The sequence below is a fragment of the Echinops telfairi genome, unplaced genomic scaffold (genome assembly GCF_000313985.2).
Source record: "Echinops telfairi isolate 266 unplaced genomic scaffold, ASM31398v2 ScPeMD7_655;HRSCAF=1070, whole genome shotgun sequence".
Lineage (NCBI taxonomy): Eukaryota > Metazoa > Chordata > Mammalia > Afrosoricida > Tenrecidae > Echinops > Echinops telfairi.
The window spans coordinates 15,624,247-15,635,236 of record NW_022104553.1 but is presented as its reverse complement, the minus strand read 5'-3'; the positions used below and the strand labels follow the sequence as shown (position 1 = coordinate 15,635,236).

Sequence of the window (10,990 nt, the reverse complement as noted above, 5' to 3'; positions counted from 1 at the left end):
CTAAGGCCTTTCTCCAGTGTGACCCTTCCAGTGCCGGATGAGGGAAGGCCTTTGCCTGAAGGCTTTCCCACATTCCCTGCACTTAAATGGTCTTTCTCCGGTGTGAATTCTGTGATGCTGAACGAGTACATGTTTGTGGCTAAAGGCTTTTCCGCACTCATCACACACATAAGGCCTTTCACCATTGTGAAGTCGCTGGTGGGCAAGGAGGTCAGAGCTTTGGCTAAAGAACTCCCCACACACAGTGCACTCCTAAGGCCTTGACCCAGTGGGAACACGGCAATGTTTAATGAGTCTGTACTAAGGACCTAAGTATTTTCCACGTTCTCTGCTCTCACAAGGCCTCTCTCCAGTACAGACACTCTCATGCTGTACAAGGGTAGATTTGTGGCTGTACGCTTTCCCACACTTGCTGCACTTGTAAGGTCTGGCTCCTGTGTGGACTCTCTGGTGAACAATGAGGTTGGAACTATGAGTAAAAAGTTTCCCACATATCCCACACTCATAGGGCATTTCTCTAGTGTGAATCTACTGGTGCTGAGCAAGGATGGGTTTGCGGCTGAAGGTTTTCCCACATTCATTGCACTTAAAAGGCTTTTCTCCCGTGAGAAGTCTCTGGTGTTGAGTAATAAGTCTTTGAGACTGAAGGGTTTCCCACATTGGTTGCATTGGTAGTGCGTTTGTTCACCAGTAAAGGTTTCCTGATTTTTGTTCTTAAGTGGCTGGCTTCCATTCAATTTGAGGAGTTTGTTGGGAAATATGTGAGCTGGCTGGGAAGTCCTTACAACCTTCTCCCCGCCTAAGGGGCATCTCTGCCATTGGCCATGGCAGCTCTTCCCAAGAGAGGTGCTGCCCTTGTCCTCCTGCCCTTGTCCTTCTCTGTACTGTATACTTTCTGGTTCTCAGGAAGGGTTACACGGAGCCAGAATTGTCTTCCACATGCCAAACACATGCACTTTTTCTGCCTAGGGTGTGTCCCCCGCCGCTCAGACAGGTGCAAAATGTCTTTCAAGGTTGAGTCACCTGCATCACATGAATAGATCTTCTGGATGGATGGACATGCCTCCGGAGTCCTGACTTTTGGCACGCCTTCTATAGCAACACCAGGCTTGGAAGATGCCTCCTTCTCTTCCACTTCAAGCCAACAACCTGAAAGTAGAGAAATGCTGGTGAAATTCTAGTTGACACTGGGTGGGGGTGGGTCCAGCTTAATCACCTGTCTCACACAACTAGGATGAAGCTCATTGTGCTGCTCTCAGGGCAGGGAGCCTGAGCGCTAGCTGCAAGGAGTCGGTTACTGACTGAAAATTTGGCTGTTTGAACCCAGGCAGTGACCCTTAGGAGAAAACACGTGGTGATCTGCTCCTGTAAAAGCTACTGCCTATAAACCCACAGGGCCGTTTTCATCTGTCCTCAGGGTCACTGTGAATCAGAATTAACTCAATGACAGACCACAGCAGCAGCAACCTGCAGTGGTTGATATATAAAGGTCAGAGAATGGAGAAGGCCTCGATGGGGCGAGGACACAAATGTGGGGAACACACGGGGAGGAGAGGTTGGGCCTCTAATAAAGTCAACCACAGTCCAGTCTCACCTAACTGCCAGTTTCAGAGTGGTGCAGGTCTGTGTGTCCATGGCTAGAAAAATCAAATTATAACTTAAGTCAGTGGTATTTTTTTTATATAAATCATTTTATTGGGGGCTCTTACAGCTCTCTTGCAGCCAGACTGTGGGATCTCTCCAGTGTGTGCACTCTATTCCAATCACATACACCCCTTGCTCCCCCCCCCCTTTTTCAGTCAGTCATTGTTTGGGCTCTGTGGACTCCTGGTAACGGCCATTTTCCCATGTGATTTCTCACACTGCCCTAAAGCGGTCATTATTTAGTCATGAACTTTCCCTCAGCACCCATCATGTGACTTTGCACACTTTCCAGGGATGGTGTGTACTCAGACTGTAATACCTGAATTTCTGTTCAGCTCTTTTACTTCATCCCTTTACTACTTTATTACTTACACTACTATCAGGAGCAAGGTCCACAGTCCCTTTTGACATCCATTTTGATATTTTCTTCTTGTCTTTGTAAAAGTACCTTTTCTCCCTTCATGTATGATGTTCTTGATGTCAGCCCACAGTTCATCAAGTCTTCTGTCATTAGTGTTCAACCAGTGGAGTCAAATGTATTCTTGAGATATTCTTGAAAATCAGGTGGGATATACTCAAGGCTGTATTAAGGCTCTTTGAAACTTTTTTTAAAAGTTTAATGCCATATCATTTGTGTACCATATAATTCGATGGTTTAAAGATATTAAAAACAGTGTTCCAGTGATCACCACATCAATTTTAGGATATATATATATTTTATTCTTTTACCCCTTATTAATAGCCCCTAATTTTTCCCCCAACACCCTACCATAAGACTAAAGAACTACTCATCTAATTACTGTTGCTATAGATTTACCTGTTATGGATTTCCTACAGAGAAAAGCATGCAAACAACAACAGCTACCCAACTGACAACAAAATAAAACAGGAAAATCTCAATGCCAAAATAAACAAAATAATAAAAACCAGGACAAATTAAACATGGGTCCTAAAGGATAACAACAAATAAGATGTTCAGTGTCACCCAACTCTGGCTGCAGTGGAAGCCCTGGTGGTGTGTGGATTGCACTTCTCAGAATGTTTCGGGAGTATCTCTGAGTACAGTCCTTCGTCACTCGGCTGGCTTCACGGTTAAGGCGCTTTCCAAGCCAATTCCCGCAAAGTCCTTTACTCATAACTTCTTTTACAGGGTCTGCTGAGAAGTCCCTTTGTACAAAGAGCAGAGGCCCCTGTTCTGCCGCTGCCAAGAGATGCCAACTGTTTATGAAAATCACTATGAAGTCTTCCATTGTCGACACTCCACATTTCCCTCGCATCTCCCATGCGATGTGCCTTTTGGATTTTTTATTTGCTGCTCTTCTTCAGCTGTGTTTTGCCTTTGCGCTCTCCAGCGTGTACTCTCTGGGTGTATCGCACAGCCTCTGATGCCACAACGAACAACCTGCTGCCATCTCATCCTGTGTCCCTCGCAGTAGCCACACAGGACAGAGCTTCACTGCTCCTTTGGGTTTCCAAACCTGTGAGTCTTTTCAAGGCTGCAGGCTGACGGGTGGACTCCCACCACCGCCCTGATGCTTGGCAGCTCAATGAGAAACTGAGCAGCCATCATGCGTCCACAGACAGCTACCTTCGGAAGTCCCTTAATACCATATTCTTTCACAAATATTTCTTACCCCTTTTTATCATATCCTGTAATTTTGGGTCTGAATCCTCTCATATTTAAATGTAAGATGAAACCTTATTAAGTTAGCATGACTTAACAGCTGATAATATAGCTAGGAAACTATAGCAGATGTGGTCTATCCAATGCTAAGTTCTGGATCAGCGGCCAAATTAACTCAGAACAGGCCTAAGACCCAAGACAACAAGAAAACACATTTTGAGGGGAAGCTGTATCATAACCAACAGTAATAACATAGCTCACGTACAAAAATTATTACCTACATTATTGTATAATCTATTTGTAAACTATAATATTATATTTAGGTATGTATATACACACAGTTTTCATGAAACAGAAACATATAGTAAAAATGCTTTTAAATACGTATTGAATCCATATCAGCCACCCTCCAGGCAGGCAATTGACTAATCGAGTCTGCTCTTCTTCAACTGTGCTCTGGCTTTGCCGTCTCCCACATGCCGTCTCGGTCTATATTGCCCAGCCTCGGAGACCAGAAAGAATCCCTCTGCCATGTGATCAGTGCTAACTCGCTGTGGCCTCTAGGACCGAAATGAGTGGCTCCTATGGGTCTCCAGACCTTTACCTCTTTTCAAGGCTGCAGGGTGGCTGGCGGGTTTGAACCGCTGACATGATTGGCAGCTCAGTGAGAACCCAACTAGCCACCAGGGGTCCATATACAGCTTCACTTGCAAGTGCCTCAATACCTAATTCTTTTGCAAATATTTCTTACCATTGCTTATCGTATCCTGTAATTTCTGGATCTGAATGCTTCTCACATTTAAAATTAAGATGATAAATTGCTAAGGTAGTATACCTTAATAGCTGGACATATACTGAAGAAACTAGCACTGATGTGCTTTATCCATGCAATTGTCTGGATCAGCACCACAAATTACCCCAGAAATAGGCATAAAATAAAAAACAACAAGAAAAAAAATACCACTTGAAGGGGATGTATAATAATTGTAATGCATATAATACTATATAGCATGTGCAATAATTATTATCTATATTACTATGAAATCTATTTGAAACATGATATATCACTATGTATTTATGTATGTATACACATAGCTTTCATGCAACAGAAACAGGTAGTAAAAATGCTTTTAATGCAAATGGAATCCAAACAGCCACCCTGAAGACAGGCAATGGAGTAATCATGTCTGCAGATGTTCAAAGTTAACTTTTGATGCTAATAGAGCATCTCACCTGGCAGAAACGGAGCCACGCTCTCAGGGACTCATTACAAGACCTCTAACAACCCTCTCGGGGACTCTGGAAGTAGAAAGTGGACACACTTACATCTCCCCCAGCACCTGTGTAATTAGGACCAATGATTCTGTCATCATGGGCCAGGCTGGAAAAAGTGCATCTCCTCTGGGAGCAGGTGCCAGAGCTCTAGAGGCATGACATCAGGGGACAGGTGGATAAGTCTGGGGACAAGGAAACTTTGACTTTGCCAGAGGGAATGAAAAGTTAGAAGCCGTAGAGGGGAGTTTGATTGGGTCTCTACTGAGGCACCTTGCACCTGTGAACCACTGGTTGGTGGTGACAGTTTAAGCCTTGGCAGGAGTTGCCAGAGTGGCTTCCTGTCTTTGTAAACTTTTCACTGTGAGTTGGGGGGAAGGTTTACAGGGCAGCCCAGCAGTTTTCTATTCAATGAATCAGACACATTGTGTTGAATCTTATTGATTGCAATCCATGCCCCACTGTAACATTGTCCAACCCACTTCCTCCTTGGGTTTCCTGTTCCCAGTCCATCTTCCCTCCTAATCTTTCTGAAGACCCATCACGGATCACAAATGGAAGCTTATACAAAGTGTGTGTACCTCACTAGTGCTATGGTTACCCTTCTGTCTGTCTGGCTAAATTTGAGCCATGGGGGTGAGTTCACTTACAGAACTGAAGGCAGACCAAGGGCCATAATGAATTGGGGAGGGACATTCCACCAGTCTCTAGCTGACCAGTAAACAAGTTTTTATTGTGATTCTGATTTTTGCTCCCATTTTCCTCGCATCGCATTCAGGACGGTTTAACGCGATTCTTTTTGGAACGGTTGGTTACCGGCGACTGAGTGCCCTCACAACAATTGATGCCAACTCATAGCATCCCTATATTAGATTAGGACTGCCCCACTGCATCTCCGAGGTTGAAAGTCCTGACAGAAGCGGACTTCCAGATCTCTCTCCAGCAGAGCAGCTGGTGGGCACGAGCCACTCACCTTTTGGTTGCTCGTGCTTTACCCACTGAGCCACCCGGGCTCCTGCGGCCCTTTGACTCCTGGTCTAACTCAACATCTCCCTTATCATCCACCACCACAGAGTCTTATCACCCTTGTCCACACATTAGATCACCATTTGAAATCATTGGCTTATAGAATAGAAACATTTCTGTGTGCTTTATTGCTCTTTACATATTGATCCAAAGCTCTTTTCAATTGCACTCAAACCTTAGAAATCTGTTAGTGTCTGTTATGGGGGGAGAGAAAACTCAGAAATGGAGGGAGAAAGAATTGCACAACGGGAAGGATGTTGTCAAAGTCAGAGGTTGGTGTAAAATATGAAAATAATAATAATTGAGAATTTATCAATGGGTCCCGAGGGCTGGGAAGAGGAAGGGGGAAAAGCGGAACTGATACTAGGGGCTCAATAGAAAGTGAGCTTTTATAAAATAATGATGGCAAAAAATAGACTTGATAACATTGATGTTTGGACATTTATAAAAGAAGTGAAAGCCCCCAATAAAATGATCTTTTAATAATAACAGAAAAGGATTGTACATGTAGAAACTGTTGATTGGGTTATGTTTTGCTGTGTATATTATCAACAATAATAACAACAAACTTATATCTTTTAAAGCCCAAACGTTAACACAACAACCAGAAAAGAAATCTTGAGAATGTCCCAATATTGGAGACATGAAACAAAATTCACTCAATGTTTTTTTCCTTAAAGAGTTTTATCGGAACATAATTCACTGGAAAATGTTTGTAGAACTGTTGATGGAAACCTAGACCGCTGTGTGGACCTTCATTGAAAACACAAAGCCCCACATCTCCCTCTCAGCAGTTGGCCTTAGTGGCTGTCCAGTCGTCATGGATTCAAGTGACCCTGTTCACCACAGGGGCAAACACTGCCCGGCCGGTCTGGTCTCACAAATGTTCTGTTTGAGCCCATCGTTGCAGCCACGGTGTGAACCCCCCTGCGCCCCGAAGGTCCTCTTGTTTTCCTGACTTTCTCCTTCCCCTGTGTGACGTCACTGTCAACAGGCTGCTTCTCCTGGTCACAGGTCCATATTACATGAGATGAAGTCCAGCACCCTGCCTCGTGAGGAGCATGCTGGCTGTACTTCTTCCTGCACCATTGTGTTGGTGCTTCTGGCAGTTGATGATGCTTTCAGTATTCTTCAGCAACACCGTAATTCAAACGCACCAATTCTTCTTCCATCTTCCTTAGCCATTTCCAACTTTCACGTGCACATGAGAGGATTGGAAATACCAATGCTTGGATGTGGCACACCTTAGTCTACAAAGCGACACCCCTGCTCTTCAACACTTTCCGGAGATTTCTTCACTGATGCGTCCATGGACATTGACTGTAGATTCAAGTGAGATGAAATTCTTCATATCTTTGACTATATTTCCACTTATCACAAGGTTACAGTGGTAATTACATAATTTTGTGTCAACTAGAAGAAATATAAAGGTGTAGGTGTGGTATCCAACACATCAATCGGGTTACCACCTGATGGTGCCTTCTTGCGGTTGTAGCCTTCCAAAAGGTGTGCCCTGGGACCCGCCCCTTCCCTCTTTGCCTTCACCTTCCTCCTGGATGACCATGGTTCCTGCCAGAGGCCTAAAGATGCATCCACTTCCATTGGATCCACAGGAATTCTCAGCCACCAGCCTGTGGTCTTCCTGCATTTGGCAGCATTGCTCCTGACTGCATGAATATGAAGAATCACCTCTGGACTAGCACTGGAATTATGGACTTGAGTTACCTTGGGCTGCTTATACTTACTTCTTGGTATAAAACTCTTTTTTCACATGAGTGTCCCTGCATTTGTTTGTCTAGTCAACCCGGCCGAACACAAGTGGTCCTCAGACTGTCTGGTCCATCACTATGTGTATTAGACTGTGCGCTCACTCACAGCTTTTGGTTTCACCAGGTCTGAAGTGGGACCCAAGCATTTACACTTGTAATGGGTTCCCCAATGTGTTAGCAATGACAGAAATATCACAAATGGATTACTTTCATAAGCAGAATTTTATTGACCAATGCTGTGCGAGGATAGAGATGTGAATCCAGGGTTCCTCGTCAAGGGTGAGCATTTATGAGTTTGGGATAAATGTCCGTGCCACTTTTCAACCATGTGGCCCAGGCCTTCTCAATCTTAAAAGAGTGTATTTCAAAATACAATTTAATTTTGTTATCATGTAGGGTAGCAAAATAACATAACTGACATCAATCACTCCTGAATCATATTTTAGAAGTTAGGCTGTGCAACACAGTTTAATGACATAGAATCACCACGCGAAGAATAATTACCCGATATGGGAACCACACCCTCGTCAAGTGGGCACACACATCAAGAGAGACGTAACTGAATTCTTAACCCAATGCAATCTATGACATCACGTAATGATGAACATTTAAAAACCTCTCCCTGAGGAGGGAGAATGCTTGTCATGCCAAGCTTTGGGAAACATTATTCCATACTAAATGTGCATGAGCTTTTTGCAGGGATTACTGTCTCAGTATCTGGGGGTGGAGTTCAGCGTGGTTCTTCCACAGAGGCAGTGGTTGAGAGGGAAGCCATCCTAAAAGTCTCGGCAAAAGCCGTTCATTCACAATCATTCTTCGCTCATGGTCTGAGAGTTCTGTGCGTCTCTCAGCAGCAGTTCAAAGATGTCATTGTGCATGTAGAAGAAGATGTAGCCATCTCGACGCCTGTCCGCCCGCACCCAGTCTTCTTGGGTCTGAGAGACCCGCAGATCGTCGTACGTGAACCAGGCCTGCTTTGCAAAGTCATAGAGGTCACTGACATAGTGCCCTGACTCTGTGGAGCTCCCTAGATGGCTGACAGCACTGATGAGCCTGTAGGCATGACGAGGCTGCCCCACTCCTCTTGGCTTCCACTCAGGGGATTCCTGTTGGCGTCCACTCTGGGGATCACCATTTCTTGGCTTCTTTCGCTTTCTTCTTCGCTTCCTTGGCTTCCTCTCGGCACCCTCGGCTTCCCCTTTGGGGACCAGCATTTCTAGGTTGTCCTTGCTTCCAGGGTTCTGAGCAGCAGCCACTGCTCTAGAGCAATCCAGGCCGTCCTCTCGCAGACGGAAGCCTGTGGAGCTCACTGGGTTCCCCTCTGAGGGTTTCAGGGCGTCTGCCTTGTTGAGGCTTTGGGGCAGCAGCTGGTGGCAGATTTCTGCATGGCCAAGATCTGGAGGGAGTGCTTGTTGAAGGTCCTCATCGTGTCTCTTCCTATCGGCGGGCGGGAGAAGCTCAATGACTCTGTGAGATCCCGCAGACGACTTGTTTTCCATACATTTATCAGAGCCACCCCGTGAGCTGGTAGCTCCAGAAATTATGTCTTGAGAAACGTTCAGGTTTGGGTGTTCCTCAGCGTGTGCAGGGCTGTCCAAGAGGAGAGGCCCTTTGGTGTCCTCATTGCAGTGAGGTGATAAGCTCAGATATTTGGGAATACCAACGGGCTGCGTATCCTTCACCAGGCGCTCTGAAGCACTTAACATGTAGCGTTTCAGGTGGACAATCAGGACCCTGGGGAGCCGACTGACATTTTGGATCACAAAGGAGCGGCCATGCTTGCACTTCCCACACTTGTACTCAAGTTCCTCGGCTCTGAAGAAGAAGTCCAGAGAGTCTTGGAGAGACCACGCTCCTGGTTGCTCTTGGGACAGGCTGATGGACAGGTAATTGCTCAGTTCTGTCTTGCAGACGACCGCACCACAGGCTTTGCAGACGATGGAATGCTGCAGCTCCACCTCAAAATTGGCCCTCACAGGACAAGCCAAGCCTCTGGGGGCGGCCTGAGCAGCCAGCACCTGAGGCTCTGGATGTCCATCAGCCGTCTCCCTGACTCCCTGGCCAGTGCTCTGCAGCTTCTCCATGTCCTCCTTCAGCTGACCCAAGCAGTGCCCTAAAAACTCCTGAGCGTCATTCTGCCGGCGGCTGGAGTAGATGTCAGAAACCAGAGAAATGGACTTTTGAATAGCCACCAGAAACTCTGTCTTCGTCTGTGCATCACACACATCTTTGAACACAAGCAGCTGGCTCAAGCCCAGGCTAAAGGCTCCTGCGGGAAGCATCTCCCATGGGATTCCTTGGTGGGTTAAGTCCTCAGCAAACGATGGAACTGCAAACAAAGACTGTAAAGTGGCGTTCATGTAACAGGTGTTCCCCAGATTGGGGAAACCTGGCACAAATGGCTTTGGATGCATCTGAAGAGGTAGCTGGGACTCATTCCAGCGAGGCTCTTTGTGATAATCACGATTTGGGTCTGATGGGACTGCCGAAGATCTTTCTGCAGAGAGATTCCCAGTTGCAAAAACGTTATTCTCTAGACAAGAGTTTCCCTGGGAGGTGGTGCTGAATGACTGTCCATGGTTTGGCTTCATAGTGTTTCCTGCATGTTCTAAAAGGAATTGTGTCTTCTCGCTCTTCATATCCTTTAAGTCCTTGTTCGCAAATGTCTTGAAGTGTGCAGAGGTGTTCTCTTTCAAAATGCCCTGACCGTGGTCGATGTCAGGGGTCAGCACTGTTTCCATTTTGTCATTTGGGTCTGTGAACACTTTCGCAGCGGGTCTTGGTGACGTGGCTGTGATTGAAGGCGTTTCCTCAGGAACAGTGGCTCCACTTGTGTTGTTTTTCTGATGCAGGGACGCAAGCTTTGGCCTGTGGCAGGTGTTTTGCCAGGAGGTTGGGTTGCTTAGCTCCTGTTTTGTCCCACTGCCAAGGAACAGCTTCAACTCCTCAGCATCTCTGCAGGATAACTCCTTAATGGTCATGGAAAAGTTCTTTTGAAATACCAGATTCAGGCAAATGGGGCCCTCTCTGGAGTCCTGAAACACGCTTCTTGTAATGTCCCTTAGCTCGAAAACCCCTACAAATGAACTGGAGTCAAACACCATGACCAGCCGGTTTTCCTTCTCTCCTTCCACCATTTCAATGTAGGCTCCTCCCAGGTTGCCCATCCCCTTCCTGTGTCCTTGCGCTTGGATGACTCCACGTATCTTCGGAGCACTCATGGTTTCTTGATGAAGACTATTCACGGAACCTTAGGAAAAAGAAAAGCACATATCCATATTAGGCCAGAATATAGCATGCCTATCCGCTCCACCCACCACTAACCAAGCAAAGTTTAAAACCGAAATAAAAGCAAATCCTAGCGACCTGGGGAAAGGACTGGTTGTTTCACTGTACAGTTGTTGAACCACCGTGGGGCAGAGGAGTTGAAGGAGTGTGGCTGCCCAGCCAAATCTTATCATTGCCCTCTCTGAGCAAGGTTTGCAAGAGAAGAATCATAAGACAAATAAGCTAGTCTGTTTTCAGTCCCTCCGCAGTAGAACAGAGGTGTGAGCAGACAGTGTGACAACTCAAGGGAGGAGACAGTCATGAGAAGTCCCGACAGGGTGGAGGCTGCTTGACTGCAGGCACGCAGGGCTCTGCTGGACAACCGCTC

At 46.1% G+C, this 10,990-nt stretch overlaps 1 protein-coding gene and 1 pseudogene across 1 annotated transcript; both read right to left on the bottom strand.

Moving 5' to 3' along the window:
- Nucleotides 1-7,130, bottom strand: LOC123521935 (annotated as a pseudogene).
- A 1,014-nt stretch (nt 7,131-8,144) lies between these two features.
- LOC101663986 (ubiquitin carboxyl-terminal hydrolase 29-like) lies at nt 8,145-10,502 on the bottom strand. Its single transcript, XM_013007973.1, has one exon. It carries the CDS (start codon nt 10,500-10,502, stop codon nt 8,145-8,147), a length of 2,358 nt encoding a protein of 785 aa, XP_012863427.1.
- Nucleotides 10,503-10,990: the final 488 nt, after the last annotated feature.